The 26,670-nt window shown below is 42.1% G+C and overlaps 1 protein-coding gene across 1 annotated transcript in view; it reads left to right on the forward strand.

The window, feature by feature from the left end:
- COG6 (component of oligomeric golgi complex 6) overlaps positions 1-26,670 on the forward strand; it is a 42,323-nt gene that overhangs the window by 7,071 nt on the left and 8,582 nt on the right. Inside the window, exons 3-17 of the mRNA XM_060233139.1 lie at positions 451-522; positions 2,144-2,202; positions 5,592-5,703; positions 9,130-9,212; positions 9,430-9,500; positions 12,260-12,353; positions 13,192-13,320; positions 13,418-13,509; positions 14,200-14,264; positions 15,310-15,401; positions 18,449-18,566; positions 19,886-20,017; positions 22,072-22,239; positions 23,678-23,785; positions 25,111-25,164. Coding sequence (XP_060089122.1) covers positions 451-522; positions 2,144-2,202; positions 5,592-5,703; positions 9,130-9,212; positions 9,430-9,500; positions 12,260-12,353; positions 13,192-13,320; positions 13,418-13,509; positions 14,200-14,264; positions 15,310-15,401; positions 18,449-18,566; positions 19,886-20,017; positions 22,072-22,239; positions 23,678-23,785; positions 25,111-25,164 — 1,449 coding nt within the window. The remainder of the gene's footprint in view (positions 1-450; positions 523-2,143; positions 2,203-5,591; positions 5,704-9,129; positions 9,213-9,429; positions 9,501-12,259; positions 12,354-13,191; positions 13,321-13,417; positions 13,510-14,199; positions 14,265-15,309; positions 15,402-18,448; positions 18,567-19,885; positions 20,018-22,071; positions 22,240-23,677; positions 23,786-25,110; positions 25,165-26,670) is intronic.

Raw genomic sequence — 26,670 nt, forward strand, 5'->3', positions numbered from 1 at the left:
TCCCTGAAACAGGGAACTGCATGGAAAGCCAGTTGTTTGGCTCAGCTTTCCATTTTTCTCCTCCCTGCACATGGTGCTAAGAAGAAGCTGGAGGGAATGTGGAGGGGGGTATCCTGATCATAGGATCATGTTATTCCAAATGTTAAAAAGGAAGACAAATATTTTCTGAAGCAACAGTTGAGCATCCCATCAATCCTCCAAGAGATCTGACCATTTTACTTACATGCCGCAGAGAAACGTGGATGCTTAAATTCAAGCCTCTTTGTGTAGGCAGTCAGTTGTTCAGCGCTTGACAATGGGTATAAATAAGACTAATACCTTTGGGGAATACTTCATCAGATAGGTCTGGAGTTTCAGAAGATAAGGCAGGGAGATGATGCAGAATAGCTGATTGTTTGTAAATTAGCATTTAATCCACTCAGAAGAATGTCTGTTTCTGTACATTTTCAGGAGCTTGAAAGCATTAATGAAGATGTGCAAATTATGAGTAACTGCTGCCAGGAAATGACCAGTCACCTGAAGGTACCATATACATAAGAAGTAGCTTATTTTCTGCACCATGAAAAATTTATTTTCTGTTATACTGTGTTTATTCTCCTCTTTTCTATATGTAGAAATTAGATATTTCATCCAGAAAATGTATGAGTTATGATCGCAGTCAAAGTTTAAACAGAATTAAAGATATGACACCATTGTTCAAACACCATTGTTAGATTTTTTGGCTTGGATTCAAGCTATAATGTCTTGCTGGAAATAGATCTGATTCTTGAAAAAATAAATGGGAGAAAGACTTGCAGGTAAATTTTTCAGATATGCAGTGGAATCGCATGTATAAAGAGCCAATTAGAGATCTGGCTGATGTAGATCTTAGAGAAAATTATTTTAACAGTTTGTAATACACTGTTATGAAATGAATACATTAAAAAAGCTGATTCTGTATGATATTGCTAGATATTAGTTTAGAATTGCCCCTTTAGCCACTTTGTTGAAATATCTAAGGAAAGAGATTAAGAGAGCAATCCAAAACAGATTGACTCAGAATCCTATTTAGGACTATTCTGTGGGGCTTATTCCCAGGAAAGTATTTTTTAGGATTGCCCTGTAAGAATATGAAAATGTAGAATGCAATCCAAAGAGCATTTTCCTGGGAGTAAGCCTCACTGAGTAGATCTATGTAGAATTCTGAGTAGACCTTCTTTAGGGTTGCTTTCTTAATCTCTTTCCATAGATCTATCAACAAAGTGGCTAAAGGGGCAATTCTAAGCTTATATCTAGGCAATATCATACAGAATCAGCTTTTTTGATGTGTTCATTTCATAACAGTGTATTACAGCACACATTCTTGTTGCAGGTTTTGGAAATATCCTGATTTGGGTACAATAAACAATGTGGATGCAACAGGGTTGCATAAAATTTAGCATCTGATGCTAATGAGTATTTATGGGAAGGCAATTAAATTTATCAGAAGTTTTTAGCACGTTATTCATGTTTTATATAGATTATTAGAAAAGAATAATGGTCAAGGGTTTTCCCCCACACACAGTGTGCTTTTTAAAAGGTGTATGTTTTGATTTTGGTGGTGGTATTAATATAAACTAAAAGGCCTCATGAAGAGACAGAGTTCTGGAGAAAGGGTAGCAGGGGAGGCCACAGGCAGAGCTGTAATTATCAGTGAAGGAGAGGGGTAAAAAAGGAACAAGAGAGAAGCAGAGGGAAGGTGAAACAGAGGGCTGTTGATAAGACTGAAGAAGTAGTGTGTTTGAAACCAGGGCAGCAGAGGGCTGGGAAGTTGTTGGGTTTAGGCATATGTTCCGTAGGATGCATTAGTGAGACCGGAGATCTTGGAGGATGCAGGGATTAAGGGAGGCGGAGCTGGCAAGAAGACGGGAGGGGGCAGGGAGAGATGTCATCGTTTAAAAACACATTGTGCAGTAATTCATTCTTTAGGATCAAGTCTTATATTGGCTCTGTATTTCTGCTGGGTAAGGAAAAGGAATGTTTAATTACTTCTAAAATAGAACAGCTTTACTCTTGCCTCACCATGTTTAAATGGCATCTAAGTATATTGAAATTAGAGCAGTATAAACATACCTTGAGGAGGTTCGAGTGCTTTACTTTTAATTAATCTGATTCCGTGTTCCAGGCAGCCAAAGAGCAAACCCAGGACTTAATAGTCAAGACAACTAAGCTTCAAGCAGAGAGGTATGCATTTATTTTTGCTTATATTTTACATAAAATGACAGGGGCTTTATGGGTTCTGCTGCTCTGGGCTCATTTACATGGCGCTTGTTTGTTCAGCTGCTCCTCATATATGAGTATATGTAGCACTGTGAGGTAAGATGATGAGTTGTTAGCTTGGCTGTGCTGTAGTGTTTCTTCCACCCACAGCATGCAACTTTCTTTCCTATCCCCCTCCACTGCAGCCCAACATGCTCTCCCCACCAGAAGATGCTTTGGACTGCCTGCGGGGGGTGGGGGGTGGGGCAAGAACATCCCACTCTGTGGGTGGAAGCTAGGGTTGCCAGAGCCTACCTCGGTGCCACTCCAGGAATCCTTCATCACATTGCTAATGTCGCTCGTAATGCTCTAGGTATTGGGCAAAACCTCTATGGGATTTTTTGCTACAAAACCATAGAGTTTGCTCCCAAACCAGAGCATTGTCGCGCAATGTCCCTGGTTTGATGGCATCACTTCCGAGTGACATCATCTTGTCAGGGACATCGCATGACGACATCCCTGTTTGTGGGAGTGGGGTTTCCCCTACTGGCCAGCTGGCCGGTGGCGGATTGGAGCCTCAAAGACTGGGGGATCCCCTGGCTGGAAGAGGGGTCTGGCAACCCTAAGAGAAACTCTTCCATCCTTAGAAACATTCCTGTTGGTTCAAGCTTACCCTATTTAACATTTTTGAACAAAATACATCACATGATGGTAAGTCAAATATCTATATTACTCTGAAAACTTGATGTGGCCTCCTATATGTGCTTGTAATGGTTATATTTGTTCCAGCACAAGTGTATAAAATGTGTCTTGCAGTGGCTATGATTGTAGTCGTCTGCGCATCTTTTCAGGTTGGGGTGTACAGTCTTAAGGTCGTGGAGCTTTTTTACTGTCTGTGTCTCATGTGTGTAATTTGATAGGACAGACCACTACCTTCCACTTCTGCCTTTGCTTGTCGGAACAGCAGAATGACGAGGGTGTGGAATACCAAAAAGATGAGTTTCCGTACATGGAAACTTGTGTTACATTTAGTAGGACAAACATGGGAGGGAAATTCTACTTGGTGGTTTGGTTTGTACACGTTTCTCTGAATTTCAACATGGTATTGTCATTATTTCCTTCTAAATGTGTTTATAAATTTATTTTGCCATTCTGCTGATCAGAAGTAGCATTTGAGTCCAGTAGCACCTTAAAGGCAAAAATGATTCCAAGGTATCTCTGGCAAAGCTTTGAGTCTTGAAAATCTCTGAAGTGTTGAGTCTTGACAAGCTTGTTGGCCTTTAATAAGGTGCTCCTGGACTCAGAGATTTCTTATGGAAGGCCAAAACACCTGCCTGCTTCCTTCTCTCCATATTCCATGGTTAGAAAACAAGAACTTAAACATTCACTTTTGCTTTGCATAGTATATTCATAGTGAAGATTTGACTTGTAGAATTGTAAAAGTTTTAGAGAGATTGTTGATATGATAGGGATGATATGCACATGAAAAGATAAGTAGGTGTGCTAAGCTCAAGGAATTAGGATCAAGAGGCACACAGAGAGATAAAGGGCAGTGATCTGAACTCTGGATCCCAATCCTCTCTCCCTTGTGCTTCTGGCATCCTTAGCCTGTCCACCTTACCTCCCGTGGGGTCCTAGGTCAGTATATGCAACAGGGAAACCTGGAAATAGCTCCAAGAGAAGTCAGTTTAGCTACCAGGAGGAAGGAGGGGCTGGACCTGGGCCCTGTATTGCTGATGTTAATGTCCTTGGATAAAGGCAACCTCAGGAGTAGGAACTTCCTTCGGAGCAAAGGCCTACCCATGTTTAGGCTGGTGGGGGTGGGGGTGGTGTGGCAGGAGGAAGGGAATAAAAGGCCAGAGCAGGAGGAAGGGAGGTAGGAAAGACAGCTGGCAGACAAGGTGCAGTCTGGTGGCTGGGAAGGCCTGGAATATTACAAAGGACCAAGGACATGGCTTCCCTGACAAGGAGAGTAGTGTGTTACTCTCTGTGGGCCTTCCTGCCTCAGAGCCTGACTCTTAGAAGCAGCAACTGAGGAATCCGGGGCAGGAACCTAATCCTGAGAGCAGGGCTGCAGACTTGATGGAGGCACCTCTGGGATTGGTTGTAATCTGGCATTTGAAGCTGGGGCTCTGGCTTTTTATGAGCAAGCTGTGTGTGGTGTTGGATAATGAGCAAGTGGTGTGAGCAAAGCCACAACCGTAGCTGTTCCCCTGGTGTCTGCCTAAGATCAGAGAAGCTGGAGAGTGATGGACTGCCTGGGTGGAGAAGTGGGCCCTGGCCTGGGGGGCTTCAGGCTATGAATAAGTATTCCATAGAGACCACTTAAGCAGCAGCATTCAAATCAGTGGCAGTACAACATGTGGAATAGTTGTAGCTCATGACTTGTGAGATGTAATTAACTGAATTGCAGTAGATCCGCACCATTCACCAGGAATCTTTCCCTGGGATTGCCACAAATAGCAAAATCTGCAAGATTTCTGTCTGCAGCCTCCCAGCAGCAAAACAACTGAATTCCCCATACAAACATAACTATTTAATAATTGATGGCACAGCTGGAGTAAAAAAGAGGATGGAGGCCACATGGTGTGATCAGGCTGTGAATAAATGAAGTTGTGAGACACAAGTCTGTGAATTGTAGAGATCTAAAATATTACATTTAAAATTAGCACAGACAATGAGATTGTCAGGAGAGCAGAAGATGGTGGTGATGCTCGGTGTTGGTCCAAGACAGGGGTCCCCAGTGTGGTACCTGGAGGAGCCATGGTACCAATAGACATCTTTCCAGGGACCCACTAAGTGTTTTTAGAAAGTGGGCATGGCCTGGTGGGGTCAGTGAGGATTTTGCCCAGCAAGGATTCTGATTGGCCATTGGAGATTAGATTGCCTGTGCAGATTTTTAACAACATGGCTTTGGTATCAGCTGTCACCATAGCACAAGGATCTTCACTGTGGACAAGAATACAAGCCATTTTATGACCTCCTACGGCAGCCATTTTGTGGCTGCACACACCACGGTGTATCAGAAATTTAGAAGTGCCTCAGGCTTAAATCAGTTTGGGACCCTTGGTCTAGGATTTGGCTTTTAACTTTCTAAATAATGGTATTTATATTGCATTTGAATTCTGGTTCCACAGCTGTTGGTAAAATGACCAGTTATGCAGCCTGTTCAATGATTTGGGCAGATAAAATTAGCTACTCTCTGCTCTGGCATGTAGTGACTTTTATGGGGCAATTGAATTACCATCAAGTGATGACTTTCTTAAAAATGCTCAGTTTATTACAACTGCACTTTGGAATAGCTTGTGAGCTGTGAACTGTAATGAAATTAATTAGATTGACCATAAAAAGTGACACCAGCTTTCTTCTTGCAGCCAGAGATTAGACTTAAAAGCACAAGTAGCAGATGCTTTCATAGCAGAATTCCAGCTTTCTCCAGCAGAGATGAATATTCTTCGAGGTGCAAGGGATGGGCCTATGACAGAGGTAAGTACCTTAAAATACATAACAGAAAAAATCTTGCATACTATGGTAATAACTCCTCTGATTAGAGCTTGTTTAAGGCCAACCAGTCTGCGAAGCATCTCCCCTCCTTCTGCTCTGGCCTTTCAGTTGTCAATCTAATGCTTTGGCATAGCAGGTGTACACTTCATTGATCCGATCAAGTGAGCTCTGATTTACGAACGCTTGTGCAGGAATTCATTCTCTAAAATGTGTAAAGTACCATTGGACTCCAGTTTTGTTTAGCATATTGTGAAGAATCTTTCCTGTTATTGTTTCCATTTCACGTAGAATGAACAGAACAGATCCAGTGTGACAGAAGGGTTATAGTGTTACACTAGAGCTGAGGAGAGACTTAGTTTCAAATTCCCACTCTATCATTCAGCTCACTGGATGGCTTTGGCCCACTCTGTTGGCCTAATCTGCCTTGCCAGGGTTGATGTGAGGATAAAAATGGGGAAGGCCTTAGCTCCTTGAAGGAAGGGCAGGATAAAAACCTAACAGATAGAAAAATTCTGTAAAGGAAGAATCCTATGCAATTTTTGCTTGATTCCAGTGGCAGAATTTTTACCCTGAAACACCTGTATGAATTAACTCCTCTCCTAAAAATGGGTGTGAGCCATCCAGATGAGTTTAACTTCAACCTTAAAAGCAGAGGACCACAATTTTAGTTGACCAGGGTCCCAGAGGGTTTTTTGCATCACCTGCTACAGAGGAGGGCAGCACTTAATTTTTTTCTAAAAGCCTTGGGAACTACCAGTTACAACATGGGGCTTGGTGGGGAAGCTACAATGCAGGCTTGTAGAAAAGCATGCAAATGAAAAGCCTAGAGTTCCACAGAAAGTGACTCAAACAACAACAAAAAACTGTGGAAAAATAACGGAAAATTAATGAAAAATACTTCAAAATTGTAATAGTTAATTGAACACCTCAGCTTCACACATTATTACATGAAATTACATATTATAGCATATTGTCAAAAATACAAAGTATAAAGTACAAGGAATAAATATTCAAAAGTGCTTGCAGTTAATCATGTCCAATCCAGCTTGAAATACTTGAAGACTATTCACCCGACTCCGCGGGACAATTAAAGTGCCAGTGTCAAATGTGTTGCAATTGCAGATAATTCTTGTTCTTCAGCGAAGAATTTATGATGTTAAGACGTTGCTTTAAACTTCCTTTCTTTAAAGACGTTTAATATATAGTGGATAGTCATTAGCCTCTGACAGTAAAGCCTGTACTACTGTTTCAGTTGTCTTCATCTGAGAGACGATTCCACTTATCAACTTCCAGCATACCACATTCCTGTGACACTGGATCTGGAGCTAGTGTCACAGGAATGTGGTATGCTGTAAGTTTGACACTGGCACTTTAATTGTCCCGCGGAGTCGGGTGAATAGTCTTCAAGTATTTCAAGCTGGATTGGACATGATTAATTGCAAGCACTTTTGAATATTTATTCCTTATACTTTATACCTTGTATTTTTGACAATATGCTATAATATGTAATTTCATGTAATAATGTGTGAAGTTCAGGTGTTCAGTTATCTATTACTATTTTGAAGTATTTTTCATTAATTTTTCGTTATTTTTCCACAGTTTTTTGTTGTTGTAGAAAAGCATAGCATTTCAGAACAGGTGTGCAGCACTTGGGTATAAAATCTTCCTTTTGCTGTTTATCCAAAGCAGGCGACTTCTACTCTGTAGGAATATCATGCGAGGGGAAATGCACAGTTACCTCTATGTTTTCCCTGTAAGAGGTCAATAGCCGTTTTGGGGTGCGGGGGTGGGGGGGGGAGGAGAAGAATCGAGGTGCAATTTTATGTCTGATATCAAATTCCTTCCTTCAAAAATCAGAAAAAGATTTCCAGCTATCAGAAAAATACACTTTTTAATACAACCATCTCTTAGTTGAACAAGTTCTGACAATTTTGACAGTTTCACAATACGCCATACTTTTTGAATCCAAGGTTTGATAGTGCGATGTTTACTAGCATTCCAGTTTTTTGCTAATAGCAATTTTGCAGCTGTAATCATGTCAAGAATCATCCTTAAACTAACTTTTGGACTGTATACATTAACTCGCCCTGGTAATGCTACTTTGGGATCTACAGGGATGGTAATCCCTGTAAGTAACACAATAGAATTTTCAATTCTCCTTCCAGAGTATTAGCTGAAGATTCCTTCCAAATGTAGCTTAATGCTGGGGTCCTGCCAATCATGGTTTGCAAACCAGTCTAGGGGGATGCATGCTCCCATCTCTCTGGTAAATTTCCCCCATTGTCATTAAATATGGTTTGGAGTGCACTGGCCGCAAGCTGTGGTTCCTTCATAAACCAGGTTGAAATGCATGGTCAGGAGTATTATGATCCTTTGGGGACTTGGTTAATGTTTTATGGTTGGTGTCAGTGCATAGTACAACTCTAAGCTCGTTATCACAAACCAGGATGGTGAGAGTTCATTCTGGAGACAGTTCATTCCAGAGACAAAAGGGAAGGGAGGGAGGGTGTGCCCTGAACATGGCTACTGACTGTTGTCTATAAGAAAGCCATCATAGCATCTGCACATAATCTGATAACCATTCCATGTTACAAAGGCCAATATGGAGTTGTCCCCGAAATCAGGCATCAGGCCTACCTGTGTGTGTTCTGACCAGCAGCAAGCCTCCAGAGGTTTTTCCAGCCCTGGAATTATTTTAACTCATGATGGCCAGTTGTGATCTTGCTGTCTTTCCAGAGCTGCCCTTCCATCCATAGTGATGCTGATGACATCCAGAGTGTTGGCTTCTGCTGTTGGTTTCTGGCTGTAGATTGTAGAAAGTCAGAGAATGCCATTCAGGCACCCTGGTGAGGACTGATTCTGGGATGCGCATTCCAACTGAGCTGCTGCTTCCGAAATAATGTGTTTATTGCTGGGGCTGTGATATTCTGAAGCCAGGCACACTGAGAATCATCCATCCATTCTCTTTAAGCTTGATCTTACAGACACATTCATGGTCATTCAGGATCCCCTGGAGAGGAAGATAAATTACTGATAGCAGCAGAATTAACACAATTCATGACTCTCTTTGTGTCCCTGCTATGCCCAATATTAAATGTATGGAGTTTTTGTTTGCTTTTGTTGGATGTTATACAGTGATGTTGTATAGTAATGTTGTATAGTTGCAGGCTGCCTGAGAAAAGCATACAACTTGCTTGGAACTGAATGTCAGTAAAAATGTTCAGAGGTTTATACGCGGGGAATGTGACTGATTTTGTCTAAGTGGAGTTAGCTGTTTTTCTAAGTTTGATGTACTGCAGAGTACCTGCCAAACTATGCTTTTTCTGTAGTGTAGAAATTTGAGAATGTTTCTGTGTGGACACTTTGCTTTGTGAATGCTTTACATAGTGCAATTTAATTTTATTGCAGAGTTTTTTCAAAGTGTTAGGAAGAGTAAAGCAAATTCACAGTGATGTCAAGATTCTTCTGCGTACAAACCAGCAGAGATCAGGGTGAGTTCTTATTGAATACTTACAAAGGAATAGCCTTGCTTAATTCATTTGATTAATTAAGGCATAAACTGTTTAAATCTAAATGAAGTGAGCTGTTAACAAAATCAGAGCCATATATTGAGGAGTATCAATGTGTATGTGAACTTAAGATTTTCAAGACTCCTTTGATTGCATAAAGCACCTTTTGCTAAATATTTTATACATTTTTAATTTGCAGTCTAGAAATTATGGAACAGATGGCTTTGCTACAAGAGACTTCTTATGAGCAGCTTTACCGATGGGCTCAAGGTACAAACAAATAAAATGAATTTCAATGGGGATAAATGTAAAGTTCTGCAGTTAGGTAGGAAAAATCAAATGCATAATTATATGATGAGGGAGTCTTGTCTTTGTGTGAAAAGGATCTAGGGGTCTTAGTAGACCATACACTGAACATGAGTCAGCACTGTGATGCAGTAGCTAAAAAGGCAAATGCGATTTTGGGCTGAATCAACAGAAGCATAGTGCCCAGATCACATGAAGTGATGGTCTCACTTTATTCTGATTAGACCTCACTGTTTTTGGGCACCACAATTTAAGAAGGATATAGAAATGTGTCCAAAGGAGGGCAAGCAAAGATGGGGAGGGGTCTGGAGACATAGTCCTATGAGGAAAGGTTGAAAGAGGTGGGTATGTTTAGCCTGGAGAGGAGACGACTGAGAGGTAATATGATCAGCATCTTCAAGTACTGGAAGGGCTGTCATAGAGAGAATGTTACAGAGTTGTTTCCTGTTGCCCCAGAAGGTTGGACCAGAACCAAAGGTTGGATTTAAATCAAAAGAGTTTCCGGCTAAACATTAGGAAGAACTTCCTGATGGTTACAGTGGTACCTCGGTGCAACAGGTTTCCTCAGGAGGTGGTGGGCTCTCCTTCCTTGGAGGTTTTTAAACAGAGGCTAGATAGCCATCTGACAGCAAAGCTGATTCTGTGAACTTAGGCAGATCATGAGAAGGAGGGCAGAAGGGTTGCATCAGTGCTTAGCTCTCATGGCCCTTTCTTACATGCCCAGAGAAATGCAGATTGCCACTTTGGGGCCAGGCAGCAATTTCTCTCCAGGCCAGTTTGGCCAGGGATCCTGGAGGGTTTTTGCCATCTTCTGGCCCAGGGGCCACTGGGGATGTATGTTTGTGTGTGGGTATTTGTGAATTTCCTGCGTTGTTCAGGGGGTTGGAATGGATGACTCTGGAGGCCCCTTCCAACTCTAGGATTCTGTGATTCTTCTTTGAAAGTTTGTTTCAATTCTGAAGCATAGGCAGTTCAGCCCCATTTTGTAGACATGAAAGCAGAATCACCACCACTTATTATTTACTTCTTTTATACCATAACTTTCCCCCCACCGGGACCCAAAGTGCTTACATTGTTCTTCTCCTCCATTTTATCCTCATAACAACACTGTGAAGTTGGACTGAGAGTGTGTGACTGGCCCAAGTTTACCCAGGGAGCTTCCATGGCACAAGTGGGGGCACAAACCGGAGTCTCTCAGACCCTGGTCTAGCACTCCAACAACTACCCCATGCCGGCTCATGAGGTGCTTCCAGGCAGGCAGGCGTTTTTCCTAGCAAATCCAGCTGCGTGGCTTATCTCTGGGCTGCATGTACAAACTCTATTTGTGGATCTCAAAGGCTTTTGAAACAGGATCTGCACTTTCTGGGAAACAGGGAGTTAGAGCATAATAGAGCATAATTTTAATAATTTGGGGTGGGGGTTGAATGGGGATTGTTCAAAGGCGCAGGTTTAGAATTGCAAAATATTTAATATTGGAAAAACAGCATTTGAATGTTTTGGTTTCTTACTGTTACAATAGTAATAGGACTGCACCCTGACCTTGATAGCCCAGGCTAGCCCAGCCTTGTCAGATATCAGAAGCTAAACAGAGCCGACCCTGGTTAGTACTTGGAGGGGAGACCAGAGGCAAACAATAGGAAACCACCTCTGTTCCTCTCTTGCCTTGAAAACCCTTCAGGACCATCATAAGATGGCTGCAAATTGACGGCCCTTTCCATCACTAATAAGAACTCCTTCGCACCATGATCCTAAACATCTTGGTTACAAAATAGCAAATCTGAGAGCCCTGTCATGGGATTCCATTAGCACACCCTTGTAAATAAGTGTGCCAAATTAGAAACAGGACTGGAACAGGCTTTCCTGATCATTTGTATGGTACCTCGAATGCTGATCACACACTACAGTCAATTTTCTGTTAATCCTACCTTGCAACTATCCTTTGAATTGGTTAACGTTTGACAAAAGTCTGCATCAGGAACAGCTGGAATCTGCTTATTCAAAACATGATGTAATTAGGCGCTTTTTGCCTAATTGAGACGCAATGTGGGGTAATGGTTTGAGCATTAGACTAGAATCTGGGAAACCTGGGTTTGAATCTGAATATTAAGCTGGGTGTCAGGATCCAGAGTAATGGAGGGTTCTGACTAGGGAAAATGTCTCTGTTTAAGAGCAGATTAATTCTGCTTGCTCAGACTCTTCCAACACTGACTACACAGCCCCCCCCCCCCCCCACATAAAGAATCAGCCTCTTCTGGCAGTGTATGTCCTGCCTAAGAGAAGACTGAAGAAGTGGCGTCATTATCTACAGAGTCCTTTTTCAGACAGTGCTTGTGAGACAGACAGTGACTTTGGGGACAGTGGCAGAGGCCCAAGTACAGTTGATATCCTGACAGTTGCTAAACCCTCCCCCCAAGATAGCTTGTAATCCCCCCCCCCACTCAAAATTTCAACATCTTCTTCTGGGGTAGAATGGTAGTTGAATGCTGGATGCAGCTTCACAGTACTAACATAGGGCTTGAATCCAAAGAGTGTTTTGCACTGTTGGAGGGAGTGGGGATTTTTTTTTTGCCAGTTCTCCTCTCCTTCCATTGCATACCCCCTTGCTGTCCCCCAGGAACAGCATTTTAGGGAGCTCAGAGAGTTGCAGTGGGGAGGGGGAAATTTTCCTCTCAGCTCTTTCTGCTGCAGATGGTTATTGTTGTTGTTATTTTGCTCTTTTATAGGTGAATGCAGGGCTTTAACCCAAGAATCATGTGACATTTCCCCAGTTTTGGCCCAAGCAATGGAAGCTTTACAAGACCGACCTGTTCTCTACAAGTATGTTGATACGTTGTCTACAGCAAGGGCAGGGTTTCAGGTCCAAAGGCAGGATGCCTGCCCCTCTTGACTGGCTTTGTCAGGAGTTGCTTACAGTTACGATCCAGGCTGAATGTGCCACAGCATGTTTTAATAGAGTGTGTAATGAACAAATTTCCAGCTCAGGGCAGTTCCAAGCATTGCAATAGACACAGAATCATTGCTGGTCCATGTCTGTCTTCTCACTTCTTGGTAACACCAAGAATAACACAACACTTGTCAAGAAAACTGTGCATTTCTCTACTGCGTGTCACCAGTTGTCAGCACCAGGGTGGGGAGTGATGCATATTTCAAGGTGTTAGTTCACACATCATCTTGAGCTGTTACCAATTAAAGGGAAGAAAGAGTCACAGAACAATGCCAAGTCCTGCTTCTCTTCTGATGTCCTTTGTTATGGCCACAGTAAGGGCTGGTATTTTTCCATAGGTGGGGTCCAAACTTCAAGGCTGCACTCAGTGGATCAGAGAAGTTCAAAGCCTAACACATAGCCTTTGTCCCAGACTCAGCAGCTTCATGTATTATTACTGGCAATATATACAGTTTTCCACCTTTGCGTTTTCTTACTGGCTTCTTCAGTTCTCTATTTCAGCCTGGCAGGAAGTTTCTGAGAAATTTGCATCAGGCATAGCAAAAAAAAAAAGGAATGGGGAAAAAGAGAGAGGAGAAGACAGATGTGAAATAAATAAAAGTTGCCTTTAAAAGTTTATATTTTCAGCACATCTATGAATTAAGAACCAGCCTAAGGAAAAAGCTGAGTGGATCATGGGGAGTAATATGTTGAAATTAATTTTTGCTGCAGATATACCCTTGATGAGTTTGGAACTGCTAGAAGAAGTGCCGTAGTTCGGGGCTTTATTGATGCTCTTACTAGAGGTGGCCCAGGAGGTACTCCCCGGCCTATTGAAATGCATTCCCATGATCCTCTAAGGTACAACAGTGACCATGTGTGTTTGGGCGGGGAGGGGGGCATTACTAGCACTGTCGAAGCCCTTTATGAACCAGACTGGTTTTGTCCATTGTTTTAGGTATGTAGGAGACATGTTGGCCTGGCTTCATCAAGCTACTGCTTCTGAAAAAGAGCATTTGGAAGCCATGTTAAAACTCGTGACTGCTGAAGGTACCACTTAAGTTTGAAACTTCCAAGGAATATAGTAGGAAGCAAGAAAATATATGAACCAGAGGTTGACAAGTGAAAGACAGAGGAAGTCACTCGCACTCATAGAAATGTGTAGCCAAGATAGTGGCTTTTAAGGACAAGAAAGAGTTGGGTGTCTTTTTGAAAAAAATGCAGAGTAAAGGTACTCACAGTAGCGACCAAAGATCAGCAGAATGGAGAAAAGGAGGAGTTGGGATCAAAGATGTTTAAATCGTGGGGCTGGAGGTGAAAGGGGAAAATAGTCCTTTTGTAATAAAGGAGAGGTCATGAAGATGGGGATTAGAGGAAGGTAGAAGGCTCTGAGATCAACTGCAAGATTTTGGGCAGTGGAAAAAGAGGGAGGGAATGGTTGGAGCAAGTCCTTAGCAGAGAAGAAAAGGGGATTGTGAGTCACTGAGGAAGGAATAGTAAAAATATTCAGAAAAAAGGCAAAGTGGGGGGAGAGGAAGTGAGTGAGTTTCAGTAGAGGAAATCTGTTTCATCACACCTTCCCGGATCTGTGATCCTGATTTTTTGTAGTAGTCCACAAAGTATATTTGTGAAGGATTACATTTGTTGGTTGTAGTGAGAGAGGTTTATGAGCTCTTCAGATGGAACATCAAAAAGAATCTGTGGGATAACTCTGAATAACTTTCGTTGTTTAATTTTCAGGCGTGGAAGAAACTATGCAAGAAGTAGTTGGACACATCACAGAAGGTGTTTGCCGGCCTCTTAAGGTAAAATATTTTGCTTTATGTGAACCTTATTGTAAACATGTAATTTTTTTAAAAAAAAAGTTTCCTCATATGCCAATAAAAATAGTGGAAAAGCAGCTTACAGGATATTTTATAAATGTAACAATCATGTTTCATGTTACTAGAATTATTATTAGTGGCCTGTTCCCAGATGATTGGTTGATACTGGCAATATAGCATAAGGTGTAGACCATTCGGCCCCATCACACCATGACAAATAGAAGGGGAAGACATGGAAGTAGCGACAGACTTCATGTTTCTGGGATCCAAGATCACTGCAGATGGTGACTGTAGCCATGAAATTAAAAGACGTTTGCTCCTTGGGAGGACAGCTATGGCGAACCTGGGCAGTATAATAAAAAGTAGAGACATCACTCTGCCAACAAAAGTCCGTATAGTCAAAGCAATGGTATTCCCAGTAGTAATGTATGGCTGTGAGAGCTGGACCATAAGGAAGGCCAAGCGCAGAAGAATAGATGCTTTTGAGCTGTGGTGCTGGAGAAGAATCTTGAGAGTCCCTAGGACTGCAAGAAGATCCAATCAGTCAATCCTAAGGGAAATCAACCCAGACTGTTCCCTGGAAGGTCAGATGCTGAAGCTCAAATACTTTGGCCACCAAATGAGAAGGGAGCACTCCCTGGAGAAGATCCTGATGCTGGGAAAGACAGAAGGCAAAAGATGAGATGGATGGACAGCATTACTGATGTAACAAACACGAATTTGAGCAGACTTCGGAGGATGATGGAAGACAGGAGGGCCTGGCGTGACTTTGTCCCTGGGGTTGCAAAAAGTCAGACTCGACTGTGCAACTGAACAACATGAAGTAGACCATTCTTGATTGCATCCATTTTCACAGTTTCCTGGCCACAGAGTCATTTTTTTTAATTTAAATTTTGTTCCTTTTTTAAGATCCAGCCTTCTTGTATTCCTTGAATCTGACTTGTGTGTAGATGTTGACTTTAAAAAAGGGGGGGGGGGGTGTTTGCATGTCTGAATGCATATTTTTGTCTCATCCTATTTCCCTCAGGTTAGAATTGAACAGGTGATTGTGGCTGAACCAGGAGCAGTACTGCTGTATAAAATTTCTAACCTTCTCAAATTCTACCACCACACCATCAGGTAAACTCAGAACAGACCGTGAAGAAGAATCAAATTACCTTTGGATTAGGTTATAAGGGTTAGTTTTTTTTGTGGCAGTAGAGTTGGTGGCGCTCAAGCGAGGCAGGAAATCATATAGCCTTCTTTCGGATAACTATAACTCTTCTGGTAAGTAGACATGTTGGTCTGAAGCAGCAGAACAAAATTTGAGTCCAGTGGCACCTTTAAAACCAACAAAATTTTATTCTGGATATAAACTTCCGATATCTGAAGAAGTGTGTATACCCAGAGTAAAACTTCATTAGTCTTAGAGGTGCTTCTGGACGCAGACTTTGTTGTACAGCAAGGGAGATACTGCTAGACCTTGTGGAACCCCACAGGATAATTCCTATTAGGGTTAAACAACATTTTTACAGGTACAGAGCTTCCGGTTTCAGCATAGCGACGAGCAGTCGCATTCCTGATCGCTGTTGCGGTGGATGGGCTAACCGTACAACTTTTGGGGTTACCAGAAGCAGGTAGACCCAGTGGAACCCCAGTCGGGGGGGTTATCAAGGCAGGGGGAGCAAGAGGAGGGTCAAGCTGGGGCTGTCAGCTCCATTTTGAGCCTCCTGGTATTCCTGAAGCCCGGGTTGTTGTTGACGTCTTAATAGCGAAGAAGCTGTGAATGCCGGAGAGAAGGAGAAAGGGCAGCAAGGTTTTTACAACTGAGAAGAAACTTTCTATTCAATTAATTTTGACTGCATGATTTTTGGGGCTGTAAAAATAATTGTATGTGACTGCTGCTTTTGTGCTACATGGACAGTATTCTGGAAGGGACAGAATAGTGGAGATCAAAACGCTAAATGAACTTGCTGGCGGGATTTATTACAGAGCGAGTGGATGGAAAGTAGAAGAGCAGCAGGAAGAGGAAGAGAGAAGACTTAATGAAAACATTTTGGACTTTAAATGAAAGGATGAGATAACACGTTAAGGTGGCAGTAATTGGAAGCAGGAGAGAGAGAAAGAGTAAATGTGGTTGGTTTTGTGTGAGTGAAAAGCTTAGTGATTAGGTGTGGTTGGTTGGTTAATCAATATATCTGTGAAGTGGAAAAATTATAGACGGGGGATACAGTGAATTGGGGGACTAGATTTATGATAGTTAGACTATAAACAGTAGAAGGAACAAGGTGGGAAGAAGGAAGAAAGAACAAGGTTGGAAGATTCAAAGTGGCTGATAACAAGACATGTTTATTTGAACTTTAAATTTCAGGAGAAATACTGGACTGTATAGAACAGAGTGTGGGATGACCGATAAAGAGTGGAAGTGGGAGTGCTTGGGTTAACATGGATGAGTGATTGGTGTAGGATAGAATGATAAAGCATGAGTAAAGAGAGGGTATGAGAGGCATGGTGTATGGGTGTGAATGTTTAATTATTAGAAAATAGAAGTAATTATTACTGAGAGATATTGTGAATGGTTTTGGGTGTTTAACCACTTCAAAATAAGAATTAATGGTTAAGTTTGATTATAATTAATTGTAATTAATGATGCAATGAGTACTTGATTGAACTGTAATTAATTACTTTAAAAAAGAAATAGGTAATTTAAGTTGGTATAGCGTGATCCTGTCAACTAATGAATTGAGTAGTTTAATTTGATTCTGAACAGGGAAAGGGAGAGATATAAAACTTTTGTTAAATAAGTAAATTAAGGTGCAGGAGATAAACTCAGCCCATCTAAAATGAGTAAGACAGAGATCGACACCCTTACTGGGGATCCCTGAACCAGCACATGTTGTGATTTCACAGGAGATCATTGAAGAGTGGCAAACCAGTATGCAAATGTACCTAGCGACAGCGTTGAGTCAGATGCAGGCCAATCCAATGGATCAGATTGGAGGGCTAAATTCAAAAGTCGATGATTTGCAGGGAAAGGTAATTGATTTAAAAGTGGAAGTGTTTGGTTCAAGTCAAACGGTTAAGTCTTATGGTTTGGAGATGAAGGAAATGACCAAAAGGAGGAAGTCATAGAAACAGTTCAAAAATCAGAAAAGAAACTGGTTGGATTGGAAACAGAGCAGACAGCATATATAACAGGGCAGCAGGTACAGGAAGGCTTATCTGGGGTATGGGCCTTGGCATTTGGACCCCAAGAAGCCACAATACAAAGATCAAGTGATGTGTGGGCAGTGATAATGAAAATTGAGTCTTTAGATACGAAGAATGAAACAGATGATTCACAGAGGGACAGATTAGTTGATATTGGAAAGTACCTATTTCAGAGGGGTAAACATGGAAGTGTTAATGGAAAAATACTTGAGATGGTTTGGAAAAGTTTTGTGGAACAACCATTAAAAATTACCGAAAGAAAGACTAAGTGGTTGAGAGAAACTCCGTGGCTGATGAAGAAGAGAAGACTAAATTCAACACTAGCCTCTATAAATGACTCCAAGCCAACAAGGAAGAGAGAGAGGGAGAGAAAGGGGTATAAGGGGGGGGGGGAGAGTGAAAAAGAAGAAAAGAAAGGAAAGAGATAGATACTCGGTCAAATATACTGAAATAGAAGAGAATTAGCTTGAGGTATGGAATTGATCACCGCCAAATGACTGGATATATAAATCTAAATAATGGATTACTTTAAAGAGTGAAGCCGGCAGAGAGACTGCTGAGGTAGTATCTAGAGTAAAGAGAAGTTAAAACAATGGTGAAAAGGATATGCGGTTGTATGTTAGGGTTTTGCTATGTATGGAAACTGCATTCGCCATCCTATTTTTTGTGTGTTTGTCTTGTTTGTTGATGTATTTTTTTGCAAAACATCACCTCCCACTCTCAGTCCAGAGAAAAGGGTCTCAAAAGATGTCTCAGTTGTTGGCACTGAATGCATCTGAGAGATCCAAGGGCAATGACTGGGGTGTATTACTCTCTTGTCCCAGAGTGTATTACTCTCTTGTCTTTGAATAGAGCATAAATTCTCCATGCAAAAAACTGTGTTCCTTCGTTTTAGTCTTACTAAGCTAAATACCAGAACCAGACATGTCTTTTTGGGTACAATTAAACCCTTCTCTCTGTTTTTTCCCAATTTTCAGTAATATTGTGGGAAACAGTGCTGCCATGCTGTTAACAACGATTGAAGAGATGCACCTATTGAGTAAAAAGATTTTCTTCAGCAGTTTGAGTCTGCATGCAAGTAAATTGATGGATAAGGTTTGTTTCAAGGAGTAGTCATTTTCCAGTCCTTACAGCCCTCTCCATGACAGGGGTCAGGTTGGATCTCCCAGGTCCTAGTGTTGACACTCTCAGCACTACATCACAGTGGTTCTCTTAGGCATAGTAACAGCCACAACAGTTGTGCGTTTCACACTGTTAATTGTACATGCTATTTTGGAAACAAAGTTGAAATCTATAGTTACTGGTATAGACAATAACCCAGAATTTTAAAAATAGGAAAAGAAAGGGTAAAGGGGTTTAGTGAAGTTGAGTAGCAAGAATAAAGCAGACTTAGAATTATAGAATCATAGAGTTTGAAGGGACTTCCAGGGTCATCTAGTCCAACCCCCTGAACAATGCAGGAAATACACAAATCCCCTCCCAAAACCCCCAGTGACCCATGCTCCATGACCAGAAGATGGCAAAAAAGCCCTCCAGGATCCCTGGCCAAACTGGCCAGGAGAAAAATTGCAGCCTGGCCCCAAAGTGGCGATCAGCATTTCCTTGAGCATTTAAGAAAGGGCCATGAAAGCTAAGCACTGATGCAACCCTTCCTGACCTCCTTCTCGTGAACTGCCTAAGTTCACAAAACCAGCATTGCTATCAGATGGGCATCTAGCCTCTATTTAAAAACCTCTTATTTAAAAAGACACTGTCTCTTTAAATGCCTTCCAAGATCATACATCAAGTCTCATTGGTGATGGTATGTCTTGGAGAAGACATTTAAAGAGGACATTTAAACAGAGGTTTAAAAATAAGAGTGCATTCAAGCAGGTTCTAAATAAGTATAAGTAACTATATGTTATAAAAGAAATAGATGATGTTTTTATGTATATGTTTATATTTAAGAAATGATCTGGATATTGTAGAAGATTGTAGTAGATGATCATGATTATGTATTTATATTTATATTTGATTTAGAGATTGCTGTAGATGGTAGTTTATGTTTTGTTTTGTGATGTAAATTTAAATTTTAAAAAATTCTGAGCCCAAATAAAAGCCGAATAATATTGGCTTCTCTTCAGGCTCAGCTATATTGGTAGCCGGAACCCACCACCACCACCAGCAAATACCAGTAAGGGGCCCAGAATGCCTCTTCTTCTTTGTAGAAAAGGAAGTACTTCTGCTGTTGACAAGCCAGGAAAAAGGGCTAAGGTTATGCTAGAGATGGATGGAAAGAGACTGGTGGTAGCTTTGGGCTACTGCACTGTTTATACATCTGTTACCTGGCATGATAGGTGCCCCAGTATTCCTTCAGATAGATAAATCTCATTTTGAGAAATATGTTCACAACAGGTTTGGCATTTGTTTTTCAGATTGAACTTCCCCCTGCTGATCTTGGCCCAAGCTCAGCACTGAATCAAACACTCATTCTGCTGCGTGAGATTCTGGCATCCCACAATTCCTGTGTAGTCCCTGTGGATACTCGACAAGCTGATTTTGTGCAGGTAGATCTTTGTTTTTAAGATCTCAATGTGCATGGATTTTAGCCACCTAAAGGCAGTGAGGTATGTGGATGGGAAATGCCAGAAACAGTGCTGTTAATAAGTATGGTGAATGGTAAAAAAACTGTGGTCAGTATCAGGTGCGTTGAATGCAGCTATAGTGCAACTAAGGACAGATGCAGTTGTGGGGATACTAGGTAGTGTCTTCACTTACCAGCTGCCATACATGATTTCCTCTGTAAAAAGCTATGAGGAAAAATGCTGGAGGATAAAAGATGGAGCAGAAGATGTCTCATAATTGTGCAACCAATTCTCACTGGATCAGTAAATAAACCCTGATGGCAGGACTGACACGTTCACAAGGTGGCCTTAGGTGGTTGCCTAGGGTGCAGGGGGCACCGAATTGGGAGCCCCCTGGGAGGGTGGGGGCTGCTCCCGCCCTTCCTGCACCAGTGAAAGGTCCCGCCAGTCAGCTGATTGGCGGGGCCTTTAAATCGTCCGGGAGGCTGGCGCCTGCTCCTGGGCATTCTTCCAATTATGTGGGAGCACCAGCAGAAGCAGCTGGCCCGGCCTCCCCCTCCATTTAAAGAGCCCGCTGACCAGCTGATTGGCGAGGTCTTTAAATCGCTCAGGGAGGTGGGTGTGGCTGTCCCTGCCGCTCTTCCTGTGTGAGTTGAATCACCGGTGGGGCCAACCTTCAGTTCCATCATTAATTCTGAGCTCAGTGATTTTACTACACAAATTGGACTGGATTCTACACAACATTTCTGCTGTCAGAAGGGGGAGCATCAGTTCTCCCCTCCCACAGCAGACCTCCTCCCTTGTGTTGTTTCTGGGGGGTTCACAATCTGCCAGTAATCGCATGTGGGGCATTTTAGTCAGCAGCAGGGAGGAGGGAGCCAAGGAGATCACTCTCTGCAAATGAAAGCCTACGATTTTCATGAGGATTCAGGCCTTTTATTTGAAATGGTTGCAGGCAGCTTTTCTGTAAATTCATGACAATGGAATGAAAGGCTTGAACAATAATGGAATGTATGTGTTAACTTCTGGTGTCCTCAGCTCAGCTGACACTGTTTAGCCAGCCAGTCTAAAAGCTGGCCAGAATGAGGATAACATCTCACAGCCATTTCTAAAAGAGATGCTGGCCTCTGCTGTGAAAGCCTTGCTTCTGGCAACTGAGGTTTTTGCCTCTTGTGCTGAATTAGGAACTCAGCTGACTTGGAGGCTGATAACTTGTAATCCCCCTCCCCTTCTTCTTAATAGACTGGGTCTGTACTGCTGCCGGTAAGCTAGTAGCACCCTATGCCTCTGTTTTGTTTCAGACACAGTTACTGTAGATGCAGTGGAAAGAATAATAATTATACTTTTTTATATTGTTCAAAGCAGAGCCATGCATAGCTGTTGCTTACATGTCTCCAGAACTGCTCATTTTTCAGCTTCATTTTAGTAGCAAGACAAGTCTTTTTTTAAAAAAAATCAGAGTTCGGTACCTGGCTGTTGTATCCTCTGATCAAAGACCTCGCAGCATGGAAAGGCAGTGAGCCAGCTCCAGGAGCATCCGACACAGATGCTTCTCTAAACTTTCCTTGGAACCGTCCAAGGAAGAGTCACAGCCTCTCCAGAAACCTGTTTTACGGCTGTACTAATCTGGCCAGGCTTTTCCAGTGTATGACTTAAAATGACATCCTTCCTGTGTTAAATGCTTGTCCTTTTCTGAAGAGCAGCTTTGTTTGGTACAAGGAAGCATCATCAGCTGCCTAATCGATTGCTTCTCTCCAGTTGGCCAGCATTGTCTGAAAAATGAATAGGAACGTTAACTGGGCTGTGTTGTATTTTCAACCTGTGCAACACTCTGAAGCAACATCCTTTTTACAATTACTGAATACTGTGAGCTGAATGCGCAGCAGATTGTAGTGTCGGGAGTTGTTCTTGTAGACAAACATGATCTTTCCCTTTTCAGCCTCTGTCCTGCTTTGGAATCATAACAGAACAGTATATGTGTGAGCAATCCCATCAGTCTCAGCGTTCCTTCTGTGGTTTTCCCTTCCTCTCTGTAGGTTCTGTCCTGCGTGCTAGACCCTCTGCTGCAGACGTGCACCATGTCTGCCAGTAACTTGGGGTCTGCGGACATGGCAACCTTCATGGTGAATTCCCTGCATATGATGAAGACGACCCTGGCTCTGTTTGAATTCACCGACAAACGGCTGGAGATGTTACAGTACCAGGTAAATGTCCAAAAGTCAACCTCCCGATGTTTTCTTTGTCATTAAACATTAACATGAAATAAATATAACATGGTCTTCTTAAAGTGTGTATGCTTCCAGCCTTTGTATATAAAGTAAACACTCAAATGCATATGATGACACAGACAGAAAAGCCTCCATTAATGGGGAGTGAAAAGAACTTCTCAAAATGAAATGAAGGACAGCTGGGAAAAGCAGAGGTCAGCCAGAGCTCTGCAACAATTTTCAAAAGGATAGAAAGCGAGCATGAATGGCTCACACCCTGCAGAAAATGGACTCTCCATTTGGACCATCCTTCAGGGAGGTAGTGAGAGTACCAAAAATGAACAAAATATATGGTCAACAGCTATATCTAGCACTGTGTGAAATTTGATCCTCTTTCTCTTTCCCAAGTAGGAGCTGGGCTCCCTGAGGCTCTCCTGGCACCTCCTGCCCTGTCCTTTAAGTACCTGGCCAGTCTTTTATTATCCAAAGTTTTATGTTCTTATTTATCTTTTATTAGCTGGTTGTTTTATCACATGCATCATTTTTATGTTGACCAATGATTTCTGAATGCAAATTTATAATTTCTGGTTATGCTGTTTTTGGGGTTTTATGTCTGGTTTTTGTGATTTTGTGTTTTTATGTGTTTTTTTTTACTTTTAAATTTGTTACAATGCTACTGCAGGTGATCCAAAGCAATATGCATCCCAGAGTGATTCCCCCCCCCCCTTTGCCAGTGTTTGTCCAGCAAAGCAGAGAGATTTCAGTTTCTCAGCAAAATGTTGCTTGGCAATTGATGTTTTTCCTCATTCTGATCTATAAATGGCCATTTTCTCTCACAGGGAAGAACTATGATCTTAGAGTTTTCCCTAATGTATTTATATTCTGCTTTTCTCCTGAATGGGGGCCTTAAAGCCACCCTGAGCCTGCTTCGGCAGGGAGGGCGGGATACAAATAAAAAAATATTATTATTAAAATATCATTTCCCCTACCTCCATTTTATCCTCACAACAGGAACCTTGTGAGGTGGGGTAGGTGAGGTGAAAGACAAGAGTGACAGATCCAAGTTCACCCAACAATCTTATGAAGCAGAGTGGGGATTCAAACCTGTTTCTTGCAGATCCCAGTCTTACACCCTGATCACTACAGTGCTTAAGTTCCATGTGAGGCATATAACTTGCACAAACAGATAGACAACATTTTTTTTTGAACAGCAGCAAACAGCAGGCTCAAGATTTTAACACAGTGAAAACATTATTTTACATACTTTTTGAAATGTTTTTGGCTAAGGTCTTGATAGTTGAATAACTTCATTTCTCAGCATACTCAAAATTCTATCCATTGAACTTAGCTGATTTCTTCAGTCTTGCTTTGGCCGACAAGCTGCCACCTCAAATACATTCCCAGTAAATGAAGATATCTTCATTTTGTATTTTAGATTGAAGCACATTTGGACACACTTATCAATGAAGAAGCTGCCTTTGTTTTAACAAGAACAGGCCTGAGTTACATTTACAATATTGTACAGCAGCACAAACCGGAGCAGGTATGTTGTAATAAGGGGAAACAGCAAAGACTCAGCCTTTCTGGCCTAAACCATGTTTGGTGCAATTAAACATGGTCTCGTAATATACCAAGTATATACAGAGGAATTGCTCTGTTTGCATTAGGTATATATTTTTCGGAATGCCACTATTCTGATACAGCAACTAATTTCAGCTAATCAGATATACTGACTTAGAAACATAAGTTTACAGTATTTTGCTTGAATTCCAAAGAGTTGCACCTAAGGGTTTGGACCTTTCTTTGAATAGGAGTCACACATATACACACAATGCCATATACTAAACTGCTTATAAGTGTCCCCTCAGTGTGAAAACTGAGTTGTTGTGTGGGATTGGGCGCACTGCTATTCAAGAAACAAGCTCAAAAACCAGACGGGACAACCTCTATGGGTCTTTGATTCAGATCCAAAGTGCCTCTGGTACCAGCCACGGTTCTTTCTCTTGCTTCATTCTGCTCCCACCACCTCTGCTCCTTTCTCATCTTCCTCCTACCACTTTTCCCACTGCTGCTGCCGCCTCTTTCCCACTATCCTTCCCCCCCACTGCTGCTGTTTCCTTCTTCTCCATTTGCTTGTTCACTTGCTTGCCACCTCCTCTCTCCCTCACTTTCAGTCACTTGTCTGATGCCTCCTCCCTTCGCTGCCGCCACCACCACCACCAGTGGCATCTTACTTTCCCTTTTCCAGTTGGCAGCAGAAGTGAGCCCTGTTCAACAAAGTTGCTAGGGTTGGTAAACAACCCTCAAAACGGCAGCTGAAATCTCATGTTGCAGTGTTTCAAGATCTCATTTTTCTTTAAGTTGCAGTTGTGGGGTCATTAAAAAACCCACTTTTTTTGTTCTTGGTTTTTTAAAATATTTATTTATTTTTGCAGCCCTGGAGTATCCCCAATCTGTACATGGTACCATTTTGCAGGCCTTTTTTGGTCTGCACTCTGGGGCCATGGTATATAGAAATATAGATAGAAATCTGCAGCTTTTCATGTGATTCATGTTGGATTTGTTTAAAACTTGTAATTGTGATTCACATGTTAACATTTCCCACTCTCTGTATAATCCAGAGGCTCCCAAGAATGTTGCATCTTATGATAACTTTGCCCTTCCCCATTATTTGTGTGAACTCTGAAGACTGTTCTAGAGTCTTGTGGGATGTGGTTGAGCAAAGATGGTAAATTTGCATTTAAAAACACACACAAGAGGTTTCCACATATCTGCATGCCAGAAAGTCACAAATGTGCTAGTCAGGCCTCTTGTCTGGTTAGGTTTTAAATTATTTATTTGTTTGTTTGGCTGGGCTTTGTATTTCAGGGTCCCTTGGCGAATGTACCCAGTATGGACTCCACATCATTAAAAGCTGCAACGGTAAGACATAAATATTAAGTTGTATTGAGGTAAGTGCTGTTGTGTTACCAGGGCTGGTGCCAGGCTTTTTGGTGCCCTAGGTGAGGTGCCAGGGGCTGCCCTGTGGCTTGTCCCCCTCCATCCTCTCCACCTCTCCATCTTCTCAGCAGCCCAAGCACTTGTCAACAGCCCTGTGAGGTAGGCCACACTCCCCTCCCCAGCGGATTGGGCACACTGATGGGCTGGCCCCTCTTCTAGAGCTGGCCTCAAGCACAGAAATGCTCACTTGGATCTGTGCTCTTGTCTCCATATACTGATGCAGAGTTAAAGAGCAAGGTCTATGCAATCACTCCAGCATTCCTATGCTGAACAGGTAGCACCTCCAGCCCAAAATATCCCAGTGGTAAAAATATCCCAATGTCTAGGTGGTAGGAAAGTGCAGTTATCACATCCTCTACAGTAGGGTAGTGGGATCACTATCTGATCATTTTGGATATGGCTTTTCTGCCTACATACAATTCTGCTGCTCCAGTATAGTGGGTTTATTTATTTATTGAATTTATATCCTGCCCGCCCTGCCGAAGCAGGCTCAGGGCGATTCACAACAAAACATTTAAAACAATTCATCAATTCTAGAATTTGATAGTTACAACATTGAACAAATTAAACAATAAAGCGCGAACACAATTTTGGTGCTAGTGTCATTAATTTCTGGTATCTTTCAGCCCTCTTGGGTATCCTCTTAAACACAAACAGGTACAATCTAAGCAAAACTAGTCCAGATGAGCACTGACAACTGCATGATAGAGTAGAACTCTTACTTCCTGTCCCTTCAATACCAGGCTTCTACTAACAAGGCCTAAAACTGCATCCACCCACCACCACCGCAGACACTTTGCTACGGATTCGCTGCTGCTCTCCCAAATGTTTCAAAGATGAAGGAAATCATTCTAGAATCTGGGGACCCTAAGCAGCAGAGTCTGCACATATTCATAGGTATGTTGTAGCAGCATGTACTTTGCATGCAAATTACAATCCCATACCACTGTGCAATTCTCTAATTTCCCTTTAAAAAAAAAAAAGGCACCCTAGGCTAGACAGCACACAACCAAGCAGTCTTGCCAAACCTAAATAGGTCTGGTTCCAATCAAAGCCTGCATTGGAGAGCTCTGAGTTACTTCATGAATTCATACTTCATGAATACATGCTGCTCATGTATTAAAACTGGAGATGCCCCCTCTTTAGATGGACTGTGAGGCTGCTGCAAAGACTGCTACCAAACAAGTAACTACTCAGGACCTGAGAGCTTAAGAGTCTACTGGATGCCACAAACTGCTGGTACTAGTACTGTATATGATGCAGAAGTGCTCAAGACACCAGGAGTTCATCAACAGAAGCACTATGCTTCTTATTGTGAGGCAGCCTGCCAACAGAGACTCAACAGCCCTGCGTGATGTAGAAAGGTGTGCCCTGCCTAAATGCTGCCCAGGCATATTGGAAGTGGTCTGAAGTGAGGTGTCGGAAGTG

This window comes from Heteronotia binoei, chromosome 1 (assembly GCF_032191835.1).
Source record: "Heteronotia binoei isolate CCM8104 ecotype False Entrance Well chromosome 1, APGP_CSIRO_Hbin_v1, whole genome shotgun sequence".
NCBI lineage: Eukaryota > Metazoa > Chordata > Lepidosauria > Squamata > Gekkonidae > Heteronotia > Heteronotia binoei.